The 24,649-nt window shown below is 38.3% G+C and overlaps 1 protein-coding gene across 2 annotated transcripts in view; it reads right to left on the reverse strand.

The window, feature by feature from the left end:
* Positions 1–731: 731 nt before the first annotated feature.
* FANCI (Fanconi anemia complementation group I) overlaps positions 732–24,649 on the reverse strand; it is a 188,333-nt gene continuing 164,415 nt past the window's right edge. For both annotated transcript variants that reach the window (XM_083143396.1, XM_083143395.1), the window contains exons 20-26: positions 24,455–24,625; positions 20,839–21,022; positions 16,660–16,876; positions 7,930–8,002; positions 7,562–7,732; positions 2,513–2,614; positions 732–1,082 (exon numbers count right to left, since the gene is read on the reverse strand). In XM_083143396.1, coding sequence (XP_082999522.1) covers positions 984–1,082; positions 2,513–2,614; positions 7,562–7,732; positions 7,930–8,002; positions 16,660–16,876; positions 20,839–21,022; positions 24,455–24,625 — 1,017 coding nt within the window. In that variant the 3' untranslated portion in view covers positions 732–983. The remainder of the gene's footprint in view (positions 1,083–2,512; positions 2,615–7,561; positions 7,733–7,929; positions 8,003–16,659; positions 16,877–20,838; positions 21,023–24,454; positions 24,626–24,649) is intronic.

Here is a 24,649-nt window from a genome sequence, read left to right on the forward strand (position 1 = left end):
CCAAGATTGACATTATTTAGCATCTTTCACCCCTACACACAGAACTGAAAAGAGTTACCAATATTTCAAAAAGATTGAAAGGATGCCTGTAAATATATCTGAGGTAATAAAGAGCTCTCAGGCAGCTTTCAGACTGAAGTGACATCAGCACAAGCACCCCATGTCATCTGGCAACAGACACTCAGTTATAAGAGAAACTTTTTGAACCAAAGTGACACAATAAGCTGCATGTGCCACACGGACTGTGCTGTATTCTCAATGTCGTGCTTGCAGGTTGAATGACTGTTTATAGACTGGAGAGAGCCTTGTCACTCATCCCTTTCATGCAAAATACCCTATTATGTACGTAAGTGTAGTGTTTCCGCATTGCACAATTGGATAGTTTTTTCTGAATATTTTCAAAGGCTCACTACCTTCACTGAAGCTTCTCCACTCCAGATGCCGTACCCTTAGTGAATGACTTCTAAATTAATCGAAAAAAAATAAAAAAAATCCAATTGTGCAATGCGGAAACACGAACCTTAACATAGGTAATACTTAAACTGCGTTTACCACATCTATCATGAAAATACCCTACATTGCTGAAAGTTCTATATTCTGTTTTGAACAAACCTACCTTGCAATAAATTTTCAAAAGGACTAGCCTTCGCTAATGGCTCCAGACACAAATAGTATTTAAAAAAATACACACAATTTTCATTTTTAAACTAAGGTAATCTAGAACAACTGAATAATCAAAAATAAGTATTTTTATTGAATGATAGGTGATCTATAACAATTAGAACATAAAATTCTAACTTCACATAATTAGGAATAACATATGAATTCTTTAAATTTTATAAAGTAGCTTTTTTTAACTGCTGGATTGACTTAATACAAAAAAATGCAAATAAACATGCTTAAAATCTTCCTCAACTATTCAAAGATATGAAAAACAATCAAGCTTACAGCTAATCAAAGTATATTATAGGCATTTCCTTCAATTACTCATCATCTTGGGTTCGTATTTTTTTCCTTGGTGGCTGGGAAGTTTCATTCTGAGTCTCATGTCTAGTATTGGAAATATCTTCTTCATCTAGAGACTAGAAACAAAAAGTGATAAGGGCAACACACACAAAAAAGTTTGAATAACAGGTAGGTTGACAAATTTCACATTGTTCTAAATTTTAGGACATATAAGCACATACGCAGGATATGTACTTCCTAAATAAGTTATTGGTGTGGCTTTCTATGTATTGTATTTCTAGATCACTGTAGTACAAAACTGTGTACCAAACCTCATCCATGTTTGTGAAAACTTAACCAAACACAGTCACTTAATGTATTAATGCACATCGCCAGTTTTGTAGTTTAAAATTATGACCACCCCTCCCTTGAAAATTAGAATTAACGTGGTGGTCTAGTCAGTAGGGTGCCCGACTGCCACGTGAGAGACCCAGGTTCGATGATCTAAGGTCGGAATTCTTCTGGCCTTGTCACTGCATAAAGCAGCTCTGAGACTCATCCAGCCTCTTATCAATGGGTAAAGGCAGCCAGAACATGGTGCTGATCACATTAAGTTCAAAATGTGCCTTCATGGCATGGTGCTATATGCATGGGGAACTTTACCTTCACCTTTTACACAATCACATATCTAAGTAAAAATGTGTCCCTCATTAAGGGAAGCATAAATACCCCCATTTCCTTCCATCTGAAAGTAATACATGTATAACCTTTCAATAAAGCTAGTCGCTCCTAAAATAGACCAAAAAAATTGTAAGTGTGTATTCTGAATTAAAATGGCTCTTTCTTATGTCTGTGAAGACAATTCACAAGCAATTCCCAGAATTCATGGCCGATAGACAACCTGGCTCAACTATATGCTTTGAAAAGTATGTGGCTAAAGAATTTATTGCAAGAAAGCATAAAATCTGAGAATGTTGAATTGGGTACCCACTGTATATAAGAAACAACTCTTGCAACCTGCAAAAGTAAATATGAGTATGGCTTCTATTATTTTAAATTTTTTGTTTTTCCTGTTAATTCTGTGACATCAATTTTACAGCTCGTTAGGTTAATCACAACAATGAAAGGGAATAATGAACTGATGCAACAGATAAGACAAACAAAATGACACACAATTCCACATCTTACCTTAGATCTGAACCTGAAACATGCTAGTATTTCACACATACAATTTCATTTCAAACACAGTGAATAATGTATGTTAATTTATTGGAAGGGCATTGCAGGAACAGGATAACTTCAAACGGAAGCAATGTTCTTTTGAAGGGGACAATACTATTATGGAGAGAAATGTGTCTCTTTTACCCCCTCCCCCCAGAAAAAAATACCTTGTGCTATCCTTCATGATAACTATGGTGGCCATCTGACATTAATCTTTCACATGAACATGGTCTCAAATTTATGAGGAGGTCATATCTACAGTAATACGAATAGAAAATTAAAGTTTTAATGAAAATTGAGCTACAAAATTTCATCAGATGGAGAGCAAAGTAACAATTCCGCTTACCATTTGTGTCTGATTCTGCCTCTCGAATACTTCATTCATAGTTTTGGTGATCAATCTGAAATCTCTGCTGGTACTCAATTTCACATACTTCATTAAATCAACCTGAAAAAGAAATGGAACCGTTATTGCTTTTCGGAATTTTAAGAAACAAAAATAGAAGAGAGACTATTATAAAGAATCCTATTTAAAATATTCAAGTACAAATGTTCAACAAATTGAAGGAATCAGTGCCCAGAAAATGTCTATCTTGATCACATCAACTTGCCAAATATCTGATTATCTTATAACAGGGCAGTGGACTGGAATTATACAGCTCGCTATTATACGTGGGTTAAGTCATAAGTCATGGCAACTATTTATTTTCACGTGAACAGGGCATAACACGAAAAATGTAAGATATACGAGGGTTGGGGAGTAAGTCATGGCAACCCAGTAATAATTCGACAATCGAAGGATGTATTAAAATTTGTTATATACAACTGAAAGAGTATCCATTATGGACATTTTGTTGGTAGGAATCATGAAAGAAAACCCAAGCAACCCTGTGACATACACATGTGCACATGTTACAAAAACTTGTCTGATTATGACAAACCTTCGAAATAAGCAGGAGCAACGTTCGTACGGTGGGGTAGTAAACATACACACAAGTTCAGTCGGTGAGTGAGAGCGTTTGAAAATTGAGGTCATGAAGCAGGAGCAACGTTCGTACGTTAAAATAGCAGTTCTCCATGGCAGGAATGCATGGGAATGCTATACAGAGCTACAGGAAGCACTGGGTGTGCATGCCATGTCCTATGAAACAATGGCGAGGTGGGTGGAGGCCTTCAAACGGGCGAGAGTGTCAACTGCCGATCTGTCTCTCGCAGTGGGCATCCTGTGTCCAAGGACAAAGATGTACAGGTAATGGTAATTGGACAGTGTTTACACGAGTGGATAACCTGGGTGAATACTTTGAAGGTTGTTAAACAGTGTAGTCTTGAGTACTTGTTGTTCATGCCATAATAAAACACTGTTGTCCAATGTCCTATGTTCTGCCTCTTCCCTACGAGAGTCTCCTGCATCCAGACTTCATTCGAAGGTACATTCCATACACTTTCAAATGTATATCTTAGATTTTTCGAGTTGTCCCCTGTTTGCGAGAAAAAAAATAGTTGCCATGACTTATGACTTAACCCTTGTATGATGGCAGATACCTGTCTCGCACAGTTTTTTCTATCTCTACCTGCAGTCAGTGGCAGCGATTGGGGGGGGGGGGGGGGGAACCCCCACTCTTTGCAACTTTTGCTCCCCCACCATGCTAAACCTGATTTGCCAAGGGAAAGTCCAATAGTTTGCCCCCCTACTTTCGTCATTTGCCCCAGTTTTGGAATTCAATCCCCGCTACTGCCTGGAGCCATCAAATGTGGCCAGCTGAACTAAAACTTGAACATTGTAACCACTATGTTATTCTCTAGTTGTAACTATTATAGTATATGAGTGATAGTCAGAAAATAAGTTTGAGGTTCAGTTCAGTTTCTTAGTGACTGGTGGCTTTCAACTCTGGTAGCATGTCACAGTAGTTGATAATATTCACCATTACACCTTCAATACAAAAGGGTATGCTGTCTGTAGTAGTTGTTTGCTGGTTTTTCTGCCACTTTAGGCTAATTCAGTTTCGCTACTCTAGCACCATAATAAAATGCAAGTATAATATGTATAAAGGGTCTGTGTGATTCCAATGTATCCAAAAATTCAAATTCAATTCAAATAAACGGGATATATATATATAGGATAAAAGCAAGGAGGGCCAAAAGGCCTAAGTAAAAATCAAAGAAGGTAAAAGGAAACACTCACCGGACAGTAGAAAAATTCAAAATTTTCGCTAACTTCGTAGCATCATCGGTGTGAGGAGAAAGAGACCTCATCCTCACACTGATGATGCTACGAAGTTAGCGAACATTCTGAATTTTTCTACTGTCCGGTGAGTGTTTCCTTTTACCTTCTTTGATTTATATATATATAAAAAACAACATACCTCACTCCCATAGAATTCTGTCTCAATAGCAGACCCAAACCTCACAACCCCAGCACCAACTTCCTGACCCACCTTGTCCTCACTTGTAACAACTTCACCTTTGAAAACCAAAATTTCCTACAGATCAGAGGTACAGCCATGGGTACCAGAATGGCCCCATCCTATGCAAACCTCTTCATGGGCAAACTTGAGCAAGCAACCCCTCCTCTGGCTCCGCTTCATCGACGACATCTTCATTCTCTGGACACATGGAGAACCATCCTTGTCAGCTTTCCTGGACCAACTTAACCACTTCCGTTCCCACCTGGACGCACTCCCCCAACCAGATCACCTTCCTGGATGTGGACGTGCACATCGAGGGAGGACACCTGACTACCTCCATCCACATAAAACCCACCAACCACATGCAATACCTACACTTCTCCAGCTCCCACCCGTTCCACACCAAAAAAGCCATTCCATTCTCTCTGGCCCTCAGGGGACAGCACCTGAACACTTCACCCACCTCCCGCCAGAATTATAACCTCCACCTACACCAGGCTCTGGTTAACCGTGGATATCCCTCCATCCTGGTCACCAAGCAAATATCGCGAGCTGCCTCACATACCACTACCACCAACTCACCTGCACTCATCACCCAATATCATCCCCACCTCAACAAAATCAGGCACACACTGCACTCTCTTCTCCCAATTCTCCACAGTGATCCTGAAACCAAAAACATATTTCCCAACAAACCCAGAGTGGTTTTCAAACGCCCGCCAACCTCCAAAACATCCTGGTCCACAACACTCCTTCACCACACATCCAACACCCTCCAGGTGCACACGGCCACTGGCAAATTTACCCTCCATCCCAAACCATGCCATGCCTCAAACCTTATCTACATCCTCACCTGCAACATCTGTGTTGATTTTTACCTGGGGGAAACATCAATGGCCCTCAACTTCCGCATCAATAACCACTTCTCCTCCACCCACAACCTGGACTTCACTGTCGCCGTCCTCATCAACCACCACAACATCAGTTTCAACGACTGCTTCCGGGTAGCGATTATCCATCTCCTACCCCAACCAGCCAACACCTCTGTTCGCAAAAGATGGGAGAGGGCCTATATATCGGCCATGAGTGCAACCACTCCACCTGGCTTGAACAAGGCCACCCAGTAATGCCCATCCCTCCCGCCCTCCCAGCTCATCCCACACACTCACAGTTTACGACGAGCCTGGTGACGAAACAGTGTTTTTTTTCGTTCTACGCACCTCTCCTTCTTCGATGGGGACCTGGCAACTCTGCAGTGCCCCAACTTCCGGTTCCGTCTATTTCTCCTCACACTGATGATGCTATGAAATTAGCGAAAATTTTGAATTTTTCTATTGTCCGGTGAGTGTTTCCTTTTACCTTCTTTGATTTTTACTTAGCCCTTTTGGCCCTCCTTGCTTTTATCCATTATATATATATATATATATATATATATATATATATATATATATATATATATATATATATATATTTAATTCAAGGCACAGAGTTTACATTTGCCATTTCATATTTTCATACTCGAAAGACATCTACAAACACATGTCGCAAACGTTACGGGTTTACTAATCTACGAAAAATTGTTAATTGTATAAGAATTTCAAACTCAAATTTACCTAATCAATTTCAATATATATTGCAATAATCTTCCATCTGTCTAATAGATTGATCAGGAAAGGACAGTTACAAAGTAATCAATCAGATTGAGAGAATTCTATTTTATTTTTCCCTGCAGCATTTATAAGTATGTATAAATTCAATGGGACTTTTCACGTCTACGGAGAAAAATTCGCAGAATTCACGTATAATCCCGGAGCCAATAATTCATACAGAATTCTCGGTGAGTAGCGACCCTGTAATTGCAAAGATGAGGGTAAGTGATAATATAAAACTGATGAAGCAAAACTCGCAAAGAACACTTATGTCCAGGCGAGGATTTGAACCTGGGGCATCATAGCACACTGATGTAGTTGCTTGCATGTGCAATATAGATCCTGCAAACCAATGATTACACATTGGAATCAGACAAGTGGTTCTAATCGCTAGGGGTTATTTCTTTCCATAGCTGTACATTGCCTACACAATATGGATACAAGAACACTTTATTTTTAGACTATTCCTCATGTGAATCTCATTACAACTAGACTTCATTAATCTAACAATCTTGCTTAAAATTATTCGTAGATTTATGTGAAACCACCACACAGAATCAACCTTAGCCACACATTATTAGTTGAGAATTAATGAAAATTGTGCATTTTATGTACTCCTTGGAATGCCTGAACTCTGAAAAAGTATTGGAAGGTATCAGTGATTGAATTTGAACCAACATCTTGTGATACCACCAATTGGAACGGACAGCACTGATATTGTGCAATACAGCCCTAAACTTAAAACAAACATATGCAAATTTCCATGCTAATTTTTTGTTACTGGAATTGTTTCAGCTGACTTACCAGGTGGGTGGGGTTATCCATGTGCAATGTAGCTAGATTTACAAAGTAAGTACACTGGAACCTCAATTTTATGTTGAAAAAATTTAATACAGTAAAATCTCGTTAATCCGGACAGGCAACAAAAAAAAAGAAAAGAAAAAAAAAAGCAGTCAACCACTGATGAAATTCTGTTTCCCGCAGACTTTGTACTGTACTGTATAGTGTATTTAGGCCTATGCTCTTTAAATATACCATAATAAACTTGTTTTGTTGCTATAAACGGAATTTTAATGCACTTTCTACTACTCTTTTAGGTTATTTCAGTTAATCCGGACTTTTTGTTAAAATGGTCAATTTATCCCCCCCCCCCAATTAGTCCAGATTAACGAGGTTTTACTGTATATGGGAAAATGTAAAATCGTGGGAAATTTTATAACATTTTGCTATGCTGAATACTGAATATATAATGCGGGAGAATGTAAAATCCAGATTCCACTGTATACAGTCACATTCACTACCTACTTATGTATTTTTTCCACATGACGTGTGCTGACATACCTTAGTCTTATTGGAGAGTTTTATGACAAACTTCTCAAACTGCTCCACCTCAAAAATTACTCTGGGAATGTGTTTTGTCTCACGGAGAACTTTTGTCTTTTCGAGCATAGGATCCACAGTCCTCTTTTTCTTCTTAGACTGCTGTTCCTCAAACTGCTCCTTTTGTATTTGCTGCAATACAATTAAGGTACAGGTTAAACTGGTAAACCAGTAAGAAGAGAGTTTCAGAAAGGTAATGCAGAAAAAGAGGAAATAAAAAAAAACTTGATGCACAAGTAAAATATTCGGGAGAATTTTACTCATTCCTGTACGAATTTTACTTAATTTGAAAAAACAAAAATAACCATGTAAAAAGTTTGTATATTTACCTCAACATGATGAATCAAAGTATATGTGTTACTTGACACATTCTTTCCAGCAATTTTCACTAATTTTTCAAAGCTGAAAGAAAGGAGGGAAAAATGAGCAATAAATATTTATTACATAATTACATTTTATTTAAGTCTTACTTAGAGACATGAATATAAATATTGAACTTGGCAGGACTAATTGAAAAGTACTGATGCAAAATGACCCAAGCCTTTGGCTGTGATACCACTTACCAAAAGTCAAGGTGTATAGTCTCACTTTTCCATGTGAAGTCATTGCATGATACTATACCCTGTTTATTCTATTGCTACTGTGATCAGAATGGATGTATGATGCTCAGGGACGTCTGAACTTATTTTGGAGTGGGGGAGCAGGTTTTTCAAATCCAACGACCAGCTGTTACAGTATCTTCCCCCACACATACACATATATGTACAGGGTGGTCACAAAGTGGGCATACCCCCCCCCCCTTCCTTTCCGATACTACAGTGCTTGTTGTTGTTATAGTGATGTGATCACATACCTGATAGTTCACTTGTCCAGGACATCTGTATGGAGACCATCATGATCGTCGCACAGCTGAATTCTGAGCCATGTCCTGGCAGATGTTTTGCGGAGATATTCTGGCGTCACGTCCTATCAGCATCAGAGAGTTCATTAGCGTGACAAAGACGTACTTGTACTTTAAAATCAAGTTTCATGTGTTTCATCATGGTCGAACGATTGCAAATCCACAATTAAACATACTTTCCAACGAAAAACCAGGCGTACGCCCACTTTGTGGCCACTCTGTATATATAGTAATTATTATTAAATAGCTTATTATATTTTATTGTTATATTTATTACATAAATAATAAATATATGGTTATTGAACATATGAATATCCACAGTTGCGAAGCCTCATAAGAGATGAGAGTAGACCCAGAGGCCTCTTTACGGACTATTTTATTACTTGTAATTCCATTAAAAGGTGCTTAATACAAGAAAACTAAAATTTATGTTTTACGATAATTACCGCACATTTCCATCCCTACCTGGCACTCTATCTTCGCATGCAGTGAGGCATGATGGTCTTGATTACATGTGTCAAAAGAATAACCAATGTGAATCAATATCTAGTGCGTACAACCCACGTCTTGCACAAAGAAATTCAAATACTTCAGAATAATATAACTGAAAATGTGCAACTTTTAAAAGGGGGCTAAGTACACGTGCAATCATATTGAGAAAATCCATGTTTCTGAAACGTTCTGATTGATGTGTTGCAAAGAAAGTTGCCCGTGTTCTCATTTACCATTTCATAAATCGTAGTATAGTTTTAACAAAAACGTCGCATAATAAAGAAGAATTACATGAATGAAAGTTAAAAAGAAGTAATTTAATGTACATTTCATTTATTTTACTTCACTTTTCTGCCATTTTTTGTCTCAGATTTCTCCGAAAAGTCTAAACCTTGCCACCTGAAACTAAACAATTACTCCGTCCAACGTAAAAATAAATCACACGTGAACATAAGAATTAATGATGTTATCTCTCTCTGAGGTCTAAAACCAAGTCATCAGCTCTGAACATAATGTTTAAACATATAAAGACATAATAAACAGTAAACTTTTAATAAATCTAAATGGCCAAGAAATAAAAGTTCCTCCCTTCCTATGAGAGGAGGTGGTTCATACACTCCATCGCTAGTCTTGTCTTTTCTGTCCTTTCACATAGTTTTAGAACTCGGAGAGAGATAACACCATTTATTCTTATGTTCACGTGAGATTATTTTTTTTACCCGCACATTCTCGATCTCTGACATTTTGGAGGTGATGTGATCACACCACACTTCGGATGCCTCCCCATGTTGCTCACAGGTACCAAACGATTTGAGGCGTGATGAGCTGCTTTATGCAGGGACAAGGCTGGAAAAATTCTGACCTTAGATCATCCACTCCGGAAATAGAACCCGAGTCTCATCATCACAGTCAGACATCCTACCGACCAGACCACTGCGTCATCTTGCATTTGTCTCGAATTTTTTCCACCTTCAACTTTGTACCTATAAGGCTCAAGGTCCACCTGCCCCCCTGCTTCGGAGCCCTTGCATCAGTATAATGTAGTTGTAGATGGAAAAGTAGAGATTTAAAATTAAGCTGTTCTCTGCCCCTGCTGGGTTTATTGTTTCACACCGACCACACCTGTACGTACAAAATATGGTAGATAGAAAAGAAAACTGGAAACCGATGTGGCAAATTCCTAAGGGGATAATTCTACTTTACACTTGATTTGCAGAGACGTGGCTGTGATTCTTATCTGCATGTACAGATGGGGGACAAAATAATACGAACACCTGTGAAATTAGAGAAAATCTTTATTAATATGGGGTTGGACCACCCTGTGACTGAAGTACACTTTCTATGTGACGTGGGATGGACGCATAGAGGTCATGCACAATGTTTAAGGGAATATGGAGCCATTCTTCCTCCAGAGCAGTCTTCAATTCCGAAACTGTGGCTGGAGGCGGACTTCGGCACGCAGCTTGGACTCCAAATATCCTCACAAATGTTTTATAATGTTCAAGTCAGGATACTGTGGGGGGCCATTCAAGATGTCCTACTTCATCGTCATGTTCTTTGAACCATGTTTGGACAGACCCAGCAGTGTGGATAGGAGCGTTGTCGTCTTGAAAAAGCGGCCGCTCCCCAGGAAATAAAGTCTGGGCAAAAGGATGGAGATGATCCCCCAGAATGCTCCGATAGTGATTGGTGTTGATCTTCCCATGCAGAAAAACAAGTGGTCCCACACCGTGCCAAGATATCACACCCTATACCATAATGGACCCACCTCCATGCTTCACAGTCGGCATGAGGCAGTCAGGATGAAATGCATCTCGGGGCGTTCTCCACACATAAACGCGCCCGGTGGTCTGAAATAACGTGAATGTTGATTCATCAGACCAGATGACTTGTTGCCACTGCTGCGGGGACCAACTTTTGTGAGCTCTGCACGATTAGCGTCGCTTGACAGCATTACGTGATGTCACCAATGGCTTACGAATTGCCACTCTGCCATGAATGTGAACAGCATGGAGTTCCCTTTTGACAGTTTTGGTTGAAATGGGGTCCTGGAGATGCCTGTTCATTTCAGATGTTATCTCGGATAACGATTACTTGTGATTTCGGGCCACTATGTGCTTCAACACCCTCCTATCCCAAGCAGCAAGCCTTGTCTTTCGTCCACTGTTGTGCTTTGAAGACACCATCTTAACTTGTGTTGTGTACGCTGTCATAACGGCTGATACTGTGCTCCTTGCACACCCCACAAGGTTTGCGGTTTCTGTCACCGTGGCTCCAGGTGAACGTGCTCCAACAATCATGCCTCTTTGGAACTCTGTAAGGTCTGACATTGCAGCGTCTCTTGAGAGCGTACGATAGACGAATGCACCACCAATGACTGCTGTTGACAGACTAATGCCTTCCCCTTCATGGCCACTAGGTGGCAGACTTCAGGGCCAGGTGGTGCTGCTGTACTGCCGGTGTGAAATGTGGCATACTTTTTCACAGGTGTTCGTATTATTTTGTCCCCCATCTGTACTTCTTACTGGTAGCGAAAACTGAGTCCACCTTCATTTAAGTAGTGGAAAAATATTTTTTCAATTTTTTTGCAAAAGGGGGGCAAAAAGACTATCTAGCCCCCTTAAGGTCCAACGTCCCCGATGATGATGAAGCATGATTGAACATTAAAAACATACATATTGGCAGATTGTCTGTGTATCTCGGACACTATTGCAGAAATAATGATGATATTGTATTGTAGTGTTTACAAATTTCCTTTATGTTTTCATACAATACTTATGCCTGTCATCTGATACATAAAGGGTATGAAAAATGAAATAATGGTTACTAATCTAGGTAACAATTTTTATTTGAAAATTTTATTATTTATGGATTAACATAGAGGGTGAAATGATATGAATTTTTTACCATTGCCAATAACTACCAATATAAATTTTTTACTGGCACAGATAACTACAGCTAGATTTCTAGGCAATAAAGCAAAAAGGCACTAAAAATTGTAAACATGCACCATAATACACATTAGAAATGAGAAAACGCACATAAGATACAACTAGGCATGAGCTCTTATAATAATAAGCAGCGTAAAATTCAAAATTTTCATCCAAAAATGATGACTACAGTTTTGTAATGACTGCATAAAATTTGCATAGACAGGACCAGTATTAATTTTTCAAAACAGAAAATTATTTCAAATTCTCTGCACTACTATGCCCAAATAATATAAGTTACATTTTCTCATCAACAATTGCTCCAACTCTGCATGTGAAATCATCTCTCTTTCAGGAAAAAAAATATTCCTGATTTTGCAAGGCACTTTTCTGAAGAGCTATAAAGTTCACCTGGACTTAAAAAATCTAACCTCTTTTTAAATTTACTGTTTTTATTTTATTATCTGTTGAAATAATATTTATGTCCACTTATGAAGAGAGAATAATTGGGAGCACAGATGCAATCAAACACCAATAATTATACCCAGGGGTAGAAAAAACTAAAACTAATTCAGGTGCCAGCCCCCCCCCCTTTTTTTTTTCTTCTCAGGAGCCTCCCCCCCAAATATGGTATAAGAAAGTCATGAATCCAACAAAGATAAAGTCACACATTTGGAAATAAGATCTTAAAACATTTAATTTATTAATAAATACAAGATTGGATTAAAGTTAATTAATTATTCCGTCCGGGTTGCTTTCCTAAAGAAGGCTCAACTGGTAACAGCACGAATAATTGCAGCACATTTTAAAATTTGGCTAGTAACAGTGAAAAAAAATATAATGGCATGTTTATTACTGTAATTTAATGATACAGAAAACACACAAACATTAAAAAAATGCATACACTCATTATTTATAAAAAAAGGTATTGAACATTCCTATAAATGAACTCAAAATATTAAAACACATATGTTTTTTGGCATTGAATTTGAAATTTCAGGTGCCATGGCGACTGGGCACCCTATATTTTGTAACCCCTGATTATAGAACACTTGCAAGTATTACGTAGAAGTTTAAGTGAAAAATGCAGGCCTGACCAGGACTCGTGCCCGGGTCTCTGACATACCGTGTCATTGCTCAGCTGGCCTGGCCTCGCATGATTTTTTGCTGTTGTACCTGTGCGGAATCGTTCTCTGGAAGTGCTACCCTGGTTCGAGTCCTGTGTGTTCCTAATTTAATGACTTGCAAGTATGTATTAACCACTTACCTGACACATTATTTTCCCAAAAATGGTCCATAATTTACACATTTTTTTATTGTGTGTTTGAAATGTACCAATATTGGCAATTAAGGAACAGTAGCGAAATTCTATTTTTGGGGTCAAATAAGGTCACAAAACTATTCAAAAATCCTCCATAATTATTAACCCGAGTTAACTCGTACATATAAGGAAAGTACTACAAATGTTTGAAAATAGCATATAAACTGTCGAAAATGAAATGTCTTCACATTTTAATGCTGTCCCAGTTAAAAGACTATCACACATACTGTCTCACATCAAATGTTACCCACAGTGGGATAAACCTGAAAGCATGGGCTAACACAGAGTGCAACATCGCAATGTGGGCAATAGTATCTTGACTCGCGACAAATCTTCTTTCCTCTCGCATCACTGGAAAGGCGACAACTACGTAGTGTCACGGGAATCCGGTAGATGGCAGCAGTACCTCAACAAGCTATCTACACCTTCCACCTAGTGGCCAAAATGGGAATTAACACATTTTAAAGCTCAAACTAGACTGTCCGGGTAGACAGAAAAGTGCACTGTAGTTGTACGATTTTAACGAGATAACTCGGTAAATAATATGTAATGCAAAAACAAATTCCGAGTTAACTCGGGTTAATCATACAAGTGGTTAAAAAGTTACAATTTGAATATCATGTACAAGGCTGCCTTACAATCCTCTGCAGAGGGGAAATTCGTTTAAGGGGAAATCTCCACAAATAACCATAAGGGGGTGACCACCTTTTCCCTATTTAAAACACAATAATTTGTCAATAGACTGCTGACATCATTGGCAGTCGAGGACCCAAGTGGTGTTTCCAAATAAACTTTTACAGCGTAAATTTTATAACTGTAACATGACTATGAAGGTGTGTAGTGTACACCACTGCAAAGATCAGATTTTGTAGAATACGTGGCTGTTCTACTCATTTCTTTTAAGAGAGAGGTTAATGAAGAAGGTATTTTTCCAATCATTACCATGTAGTATTCATAACACAGCTGAGACTGCGTGATACGTAACTCAGTTCTGCATAATTCTGTTTTATACGTAAATTACTGTATGCCCCTGCAAAATATAACTTAAAAGCGTGTTAATTAAACCTTATTTGTATGTAATTCGGTGTTATACGTACTAATTTTCATAAAATACAGTTGATTTGTACGTAACCAAGCTACAACAATGTCACAGAAATGAGTTTTCAGTTGCTACTGGTTGGTCATGGACAACAGAAAGAGGAAAAGTTACACGCTTGACCAAAAAGTAACATTTATGCAGGAAGTGTATGATAATCCACATAAAACTAATATAAGACTGAAATAGCTGCAGATTTAAGCATAGTTTATACCACACATTGCACAGTCATTAGTAAAAGAAATGCTATTTTAGACGATTTTTTAAAATTTGATAGTAAAACTGTAAAACCATAGTATCTACTGTAATATTTCAGTATCAAAGTGTTCAGTAATAAAGTGGCAAATGTAATGTATTTAAGAATAAAACTTTCATATTCGTTAATTTACCTCTTTATGACAGAAATAGCCTGTATTATGTATATATCTTGTTCCTCAAAATTGATAGTTACAGTATTTCAATAATGGTTGGTTGAGTTATTGTTTTAAGTCCACTTTATGAACATATAGGCTAATCGGGACTGGATCTACAGTTTAAAGTGGGATCCGAACCACTGTGCAATGTGCCCCACCAGGAATTGAACCCAGGACCCCCTGATTACAAGGCGTCGATCTTACCACCATGCCATCGGGGAGGCCCTATTTTAATAATGACACAACATGATATATAATTTAAATGATTTATAAGTAATTCTCATTTATATGCATTATTTTCTCTTCACCTTGTCATACGTACAACTCAGGTTCAACTGTATACGAGGACGTATCAAAAAGTTTCAAGACTAGTTCTGTAACATGCCAACAGATGGCAGCGCAAGGCTGCACGCACAGGCACCGGGAGCACCAACCTTCATACGGCAGTGTGCCAAGAGACATCGTCCTGTGTACATCGTGAGCTGTGCAGCTGGTGCTCTTCTGACCACGTGTGTTACCACGTCTGCGATTTCATCATGGACAGCAAGTTAGAACAGAAAACGTGAAATTCTGTGTGCCACAGAGACACACGCGCTTCGAGAGTGGAAGAACATCACTGGAAGACGGCACGCTGACGAGTTCTTGACAGACTTGGATGCTGTGTTCCTTCTGCTTCGGGGTCTGCAGCCTGGGGACGAACTTGGCAGCAACACGGCGCATGTTCAAATCACACGTGAGGATTGCCTTCACTGCTCCGTATGACACACCGACATTGGCAGCAATGTTGTGGACTGTTCTCCGATGAGCCTTATGCACAAGTTGCCGAATGGTTTCGACATTTTTGGGTGTTGTGCTCGTTGAAGGTCGTTCTGATCTTTCGTCGTCTTCCAGTGATGTTCTTCCACTCTTGAAGCGCACGCGACACTGAAAACACCTCGCACGACTCATTGCAGCATCACAGTACACTTGTCAAATCATGTCAAGCGTCTCTGTGGCGGATTTGCCCAGTTTTACACAGAATTTCACGTTCGCTCGTTATTCTAACTTGCTGTCCATGATGAAATCGCAGACGTGGTAATGCACGTGGTCAGAAGAGCACCAGCTGCACAGCTCACGATGTACATAGGACGATGTCTCTTGGCACACTGACTTATGAAGGTTGGTGCTCCCTGTGCCTGTGCATGCAGCCTTGCGCTGCCATCTGTTGGCATGTTACAGAACTAGTCTCGAAACTTTTTGATACATCCTCGTATTAATAATAAAACCTGAAGCAAATCGTCCCTGCTGTTGAATGCACTTGCACAAATGGAAGGAAATAACTCATTTGGTTGGTTTCTGAGCCACTCGTGCATCATAAACGTGACATCATCATCAGAGTTGAATTTGGGACCCCTCAAGGACTCTTTCAGTAACCCAAAAAGATGAAACTCAGATGGTACCAGATCTGGGAAATATGAAGGGTGTGGCAGGACCTCACACTTCATGTGTTGAATCATGGTGACATTTGCTGTGTGAGGCATGGTATTGTCTTGGTGGAGACAACATGGCTTTGGAATGGAGACCCAACACTCAACACACTATGGGACTCTCCGCAGCGGATGCTGAACTACCTATCACAATACTCACTAGATGGCAGCACATACTCTCCCTGAGAACTATGCACACCAGTTGTTTCCTACTAAACTTATGCAATGGAACACTGATTTTATGTTTTTTTAGGGAACCAAGCTCAAAAAACTAAAAATATGCTAACATGTAAAATCGAGGAAACTTTTATAATATTTTGCTATGTTTGGACCATCAAGATTGAATATCTGAGAACATAAAATCAGCAATCCACTGTAACACTTTTTTGATTATTTTCTGACATGTACTTCACTACCTTAACAATTAGGATACAACGTACCTGGTTCCTGTAAACATTGTTGCAGTAGGACTATCGTATGACAGATAATACTTTGTAAAATTTGTAAGCGTATTGTACTGGTGAATAATCAATTTGAGCAATGCCTCCACACATGGGGCTGTAGGGACGGATATCAAAGTCAAAATGTTCAGAACTGAACAAGCATATATCATGCGAGTGCAGAGATCATTTTCTCTGTTCTTCAGGTTTCGTCTTTCTATGGGAAATAAAAGAAAAAAAACTATATTATTATACATGAAATGTGACTAAAACTGCGAACCTTTCTTTTTATTCATTCATAAAAGTTTTGACACAAAATAAAATCTTTACCTTGTTCAGGTACTTTAATTTTATTGGACAAAATATTCCACAGATTACAGTATGAGTTAATAGCCCCCACCCAAGTTGATAAAGACACAGTAATAAAAATCTTCCAAATAGAGAATAGAAAAATTGTCTTTGCTCTATTATTGAGGAAAACAATGTATATTTTCACATGCACTGGCCCTACTTTTTGGTGGGGGGAGGGGGTAGTGCAATTTAGAAAATTTATTTTGAGTTTCCAGAAAAAAGAAGAAACAGTATTGAGAAATATGACAACATTGCAGATGTGTCCCTTCATCAATTTAATCATATCAACACTGATAAAGAATAACTATGCCCAGGCTGCAATTTGAACCCAGGATCCCTGGCATGGGACCAGGGGCGGCCGCTCATAAGGATGATACGGACGCCGCACTGCCGTGTGTAACCACAATTGAACAAACATTACATTAACATTCATATATTAGCTTTTACATTGTCTGAATTGCAAATATTCCATTACTTGTAGATCGTTGGTTAGTAGGTTCTGTATTCATTCTTCCGCGACAATTGTGACGTTTGCACGCCTCCGTGTGGGGGAATACGGAACTTCAGGAAAGGGTGGTGTCTGCCTCCTCTTCTCTCTCATTCTTTCACCTTTTCAGACCCAAGAGAAATGTGGCGGGGTGCCGTTCTCCCACTTTACGAGACGTAGAGGATTCTCAGGCACCGCCGCGAGGGGTAAGAGGCAAGGGCACTGGGGGAATAGCACGTGTGGGATCTGCACCTGGGAGGACGGAGGGTTTGTCGTCCGAAAACCATCCCCTAGGCAAAACTGGCCCTCTCTCCGGAGAACGGTAAACAATGAAGAGTTGCCAGAAGCAATGAAGTTAACATAAGAAAGAAAATTACCAACCGTTGAAAAAATAATTCTGTATTCCATAATCTTATTCACTTATGACATAATATTAGAGCAATAAATAACGCAATTTCCAATGAGGAAAGAAGATATCAGTAACTGAAATGTACAGACTCTTGCTTGATTTTTGTTATTTACCGTTGCTTTCTGCTACTTGTCGGTGATCACGACGATGAGGATGAGTGATGATATAATGAAATTGATGGAGGGGCACTCACAAAGAACACACGTACCCATCCCGGGATTCAAACCCAGGAGCTCTGGCTTTGTAATGTGGTATGCTAGCCACGGAAGTCGGCTATCGATTCTTGTTACACGCAAAATTATCGTATGTATGCATTGTATTTTTTCTGAGTTTAGTGAAAAGTACATTTGGATTGCAATGATGTGGAGCACATCATGTAGATTTAATTACATGTTTTGATTAGCACGTTTGAAAAAATTCCTGATAACGTGATAAAAGTTGTCCAATTTCTTTTCAAGGCGGATGTTAAATAAATTAGAAACTCGTCATCTAAACTCACCAAGAGCAGCTAAAGGAACCTGTGAACTACAAATTTCTGAAAATTTGGCAAAATTGTCTGGCAACCCCGAACCAATAAAATGACCAGATGGGAAGATGATAGTATTGACACTTGTTGTTCCTTCATTTTCCATGGAAAAGTGAAGCTTTTTCGGTAATTGTGTGCTGTAGTTGTGCATTTGTCGTGATGAACAGTGTGGAGAAATTGTTGGTGAGAAGTTTTCCTACCAGAAGTCTGGATGAAAAAATAAACAAAAAACCTAGGCCGAATTTGAATCTACAACAAGTGTCAAAGAAGGGAGGTCGTGAGTTCACTGTCAAATTTCGTGTTGAAGGACAGAAGGATGAATTTCAGTTAAACGCATGTCTGAAGATTTCTGGTAAGTTTGAAGTTTTTACTTTAGAGCTTCTGGTAACGCAGATATCACCTTTCCAGTGAGATATTTATTTTGGTGCCCTATTTCACATATCAATTAGTCATGTTGGACAGGAAACTTTTTCTGTGTAACTTTTTTACTAGAAATTTTCACGATCAATGCACGTAAATATTTGTCATTGTGCTTATCAAGTTGTGTAAAAATTAATATCCCTTCCGAATTTTCCGCTCTGTTAAACTACTAAATCTGTTAGAATTCTATTTCTTCTTCCATCTTCTTCGCATTACTGTTAAACAAATTATTAATTTATTATAATATGTGCAAACGTGTAAAACATGATATTCGGTAAACACGACGTATCAATTTCTTATCACGTTGGCTGTTATACGAAATTCATCATTTAAACTCCCATTACTAGTAGAGCAAATTTGTGCTGGCCCCCGTGGCGGACTGGTTAGCACATCACACTACGGTGCCAGGGGTCCCCGGGTTCGAATCCCGGCCTGGACATGGATTTTTGTGAGTGTCCATTCATCAATTTCATCATATCACTCATCCCCATCTTCGCAAATTAGCCAAATGTGGCACAAAAGGCGAAGTAAAATAAAGCAAATCAATAGAGCAAATATGTGAATTATCGCCCCTCCACTTTGGTTCACCACGAGCCGCCACTGAATGGGAGCATTTTTGAAAAATCATGTGAAAAATAAATGTATAGGGTGAGGCAGTCAAACGGGAAGATTTAAAAAATTCACAAAAAATAGAGAAAGCAAATATTAGTTAATTTTTGAACATGAATGTACTGTACATGAGTTGAAATTGCTAGTGTAGCTGCAAAATGTTCATTTTTTAAAAATATGGTGTCAGTAAGATGGCGTTCTTGGTTTTGCACACATTGTTGGAGTCTCAGAGTAAATTCGCCCATGACGTTGCGAGAGGCAGTCAAACGGGAAGATTTCAGGAATGGCTGGCGAGCGAGCGAGAGTGAGGGGCGTGACCTTAAGCGGTATCACGGTGACGGTAAAGGCTGGACGTTATGCTGACATATTGGTAACCTTTTTTCTGCCTGTCCTCGATGACTATGACCCAGATGAAGAAACACTCTTCCAGCAAGATGGTGCAACTACCTATACTGCCAGAGTGTCTATGGATGTGCTTAGACTCGCATTTCATGGTTGTCTCATCAGCACATTCGGCGATATTCCGTGGCCTGCCCGATCACCCGATTTGCCAGCTCCTGACTTTTTCCTTTGGGGTTACCTCAAATCCAAAGTATTCAAGGACAACCTTCTCAAGAACCAGGGATAATTTGAAGGAGCGAATTCGGCAAGAGATCCACAACATTCCTTTGTCGATTCTACGAAGCGTCATGGGTGGATTTACTCTGAGACTCCGACAATGTGTGCAACACCTAAGATGCCATCTTACTGACACCATATTAAAAAAATGAACATTTTTCAGGTACACTAGTAATATCAACTCATGAACAGTAGATTCATGTTAAAAAATTAACTAATATTTGCTCTCTCTATTTTTTGTGAATATTTTAAATCTTCCCACTTGACTGCCTCACCCTATACATACATCTATGATAAGGCTGAGCCGTTACTGTTACTATTATCGATTCCCACTGATACGGACACTTGAATAACAATTAAAAGTTACAATATTATGTTTAAATATCATTACATCAGAATATTAAAACACCTGTTATTGCAATTATAAAAAATACTGCTGCAAAATGAACGTAAACTTCGAGTTTTGCGTAATTTCAAGGGTAATTCGACTCCGCAAATGTGTCACTTGGCATTTTTGCTGATCCCGGAAGAGCAAAATACCAGAAATGATCACTAAATAAATTCAACTGCTACTTTCCAATACCGGTATACCGACATGGGTATCAACTCAGTCCTAATCTGTGATCTTTATCCTACTGACGTTGAAGTACGACAATAAGCTGTAAAACTAACAGATAAGATTTCTGGCAGTAATGTGAAAATACAAGGTTGTTTATTACGCATTGTGTAAGTTGTTAAAAACAGCATCAGTTCACTTACTTTCTTCACGAGATGCATCCATCTGATACGGCATTATTCTGTATTCAGCCTGCAGTCGAGAAATAATCCAATCAACCTCCTGTATCACAAACTCCACTTTCTCACACACCAACAATAAGGATGGGAGCTTTGTGTTCTCCTTCACGATTTTCAGCATGCTAGCATTCTCAGCATTAATTTCTCTCTACAAAATAACATTGCAATACATTTCAGAACACTAGTACCTAAATTTACAATGACAATAGATGAAAATAAGATAAGGTTAGGTTATATTAATTCGGTTTTTCACACTAGGAAATTAACTACCACAGACTACAGATTGACTAACATGAATTTTTTTGCTGAAACCAATAAGTACAGACATAAAATTTACTAATAGTTTTAATAAGGGGTATAGTGGAACCTCAAGCAAAACAACCTGCGCAGACCCGCGACTCCTCTGCACCTTACCCCCCACGTGGAGTTATGGACTGAGCTGAACGGAAGAAGGGAAACCTGCACGGGGACTTTTCGTCCAAGGTTTTTTTCCTTGTGGTCGCTCTATTGAAAAATACAGGGTGCCCAGTCACTATGGTGCTTCAAAATTTTCACCTGGTGCCTGAATTTTCACATTCAGTTCTAAAATAAATATAGTGGGACCTCGATTTTACGTTTTTCAGAGGACGAACTTAAGAAAACTTAGAATGTGGGAAAATGTAAAATCCAGAACGTAAAATTGGGGTTCCACTGTATATATTTTTCAATATTTCAAGTTCTCTTATGAGTACACTAGCAATTTCAACTCATAAATCAGAATAATAAACATGCCATTATAAATTTTTGCAGTGTTGCTAGTCGAATTTTAAAATCTGTGCGATATGGCATGGTCGGTCATACATTAGAATCTGTAGTGTAGTTATTTATGCTCTTACCAGTAGACCCTTCTTTAGGAAGGCTACTCCAGTGCAAGAATTAATTAGTTTTAATCTAATCTTGTACTACTTAATAAATTATTAGTTGGATTCATGACTTTCTTAGAAAAAATAAGGCTCCTGAGAAAAAGGGGCTGGCCCCTGAATTATTTTCAAGTTTTTTTTTCTTCCCTGGTTATAACCAATATTATACAGATCTGATATTAAAATTGTAAGCGTTCCTTAAAGAACACGTGTATGTAACAAAGTTGACTGCAATGGGATTTGCCTTTCAAAAAGCACTGTATATTCAGAAAATGACTATACAAGGTGTAAAAAATGGACTTAATGAAAACAAATAACATATTTTATGTATTATTAGAGATAGCAGCTCCAAACTTCACAGACTGCAGAAGTGTGTGTTGTGCAAATATGTCACCATATAGCCTTCATGGAAGAGAGTGTCTACCAGTCAAGAACGTCAACAGGTAGGTCAAGAATTTTTGCTATTTTTTTTACAGTATAGAGAATTTTCATTGTTGAATATCTGCACTGGCATTCGATAAAATTGAATTTTTGGAAATCTAAAATTGTATTGAGTTGTTGTAAAAATATTAAAGAATATTATGTGGCCATTCCCTATCCAGGATGAAGTCTGAAGTATTACAGATAATTGAAGGGCTCGAGTGTAACACATAGTGAGTGACATTTTGGTCATTTTTGAGTTACAAAGTAAAATGTGCCAACCTTCAATTTTCGAGTGAAATTGCCACGTCATACAATTTGCATGGACTCAGTGAAGTCTTCTGAAATTGGTAAACACAACAAGAAAACAATTTATCTACAGTACAGCTTCTAATAACCTTTTCTCTTAATGAACTCAGAAATGACCAAATTGTCACTTGCCATGTTTTACACCCGAGCCCTTCAATTTTTACATGCATTAATAATTAGTAGAGGCATGCATATTTCGTTTCTGACAAAAACACGAAATGTGAAATAACACATTCTAATGTTAATTTTTCATGTTTCTAGAAGGTGTGATGTGCATTTTCCTACCCTGTTTTGTCACGAAATGAACTGCAAAATTGAAATAGACTCTTAAACATGAAATTTACTGCTTATATACCGACGCGATACTTCCTGAAGTCTGAAGTATCCTGTGAGTTATGCAATCCACGGAAAATTGATTAATTCTGCTGTAAATATTTGAGAAGGAAAATTGGACCCCTTTATACAGGAATAAACTTAATATTCTGGTAATGATTTAATGTGCTATTAGAAGGGATATGTTTATTTTGAGTAATAGTGCAGTTTTTAAATCAACTTTGGGATTATATTCACATTTTTAAGGTGTAAAGAGCCCTTGAGAAAGATTAAAAGTGAAATGTTGTAATGGGACTTGCACAGAACACACACAACACATTAAAAAGGTAAAGAGACACTAAGAATCCTCCTTTGAGACAGTGTAAAAGGTTTGTGATTAGAAAAAGCTAAAACATCTGTTGAAACAATGTTATCACCTCCCAACACATGACAAGGAGCTAGGAAGATGAAAAGTTTGTCTGAGGACATTAAAATCAGCACATTTGAAATCCAGCCTTTGCAGCAAATGACAATTTCTAGGGGCATGCATATTTTGTTTTTGACAAAAACACGAAATGTGAATTAACACATTGTAGTGTTAATTTTTCATGTTTTTGAAAGGTGTGAGGTGTATTTTGCTACAATGTTTTGTCACGAAAGAACTGCAAAATCCGAAACAAACTGTTAAACATGAAATTTAGAGTTTATTTACCGACACAACACCTTCTGAGGTCTGAATTATCCTGAGAGTTATGCAGATCACGGAAAATTGATTAATTCTGCTGTAAATATTTGAGAAGCAAAAATGGACTTCTTTACACAGGAATAAACTTAATACATACTCTGATAACTATATAAATATGCTATTAAAAGTGAAATGTTAATGTTGTGTAGGAAATGTAATTTTAAATCAAACCATTTTATACACCGCTTTTGATCCCAAAATTTGCCCATTTTTTGTACCGATATCTTGACCTTTTATTTACCATAAATATGTGGCTCTAACGATCTGTTAGACAACTGTGTCCAAATCCAAGTTCAAATTACCGTATTTGCCAGATGCACTTTTCCCCTTTAAAAATAGGCATGGAAAACAGGTCTTATAGTCAGTTTTTCATTACCTTCATTTCTGGAAACTTTCTCTGTTCTGAAATACGTAGACGATTTCTTTCTTGCCGTGTGTGACGAAGAAGATTAAAGTGCTTTCTTTCCTAGTTAGATTAGGTAAGTTATTTGTTGAAAGTAGACCTACTTATTACTTTATACTTAAAATACTGTAAATTCATTACAAATTCTGTGATAAAGCTTTTTCCTCAAATATATGTTTGAAAAACGTGGTGCGTCTTACACGCTGTCAAATTACGGTACTTCTCAACGGGAGGGATGGTAGGAGGAATGCCATGCGTCAATGGTGGGTTGACAGTGCAAAGCTTGTTCCCTGTTCTCTCTTCCTGCTCTTTCTGTCGGGTGACAAGAAGGGAATCAAATCACTACACATGCGTTAACGACAATTCACTTTGCAGGCTTTGACCATCCAAGGGCTGTTGAGCCAAGAATTTTTAATTTTTTCTTTTGGTAATGTCTTAACTTATGAGCCCTTCTTAATCGATGCAATGTAAAAAAAGACATACAAATCTTACCTCCTCAATATCACCCATCAAATGATGAAGCTGCAAAGCCACATCAATCATTATGCGGCTAGAGCTTTTAGATTGTAAGTTGACTGTTAACAATAGCGACAGCATGTTCTTGCAAATGTGAAGATTGGAAATGGTTTTCTCCTGCGACAGTTTCTTTATCCATTCGAGAACCTAAAACACACAAATTAAACAATT

The sequence above is a fragment of the Lepisma saccharinum genome, chromosome 21 (genome assembly GCF_977018435.1).
Source record: "Lepisma saccharinum chromosome 21, izLepSacc3.1, whole genome shotgun sequence".
NCBI lineage: Eukaryota > Metazoa > Arthropoda > Insecta > Zygentoma > Lepismatidae > Lepisma > Lepisma saccharinum.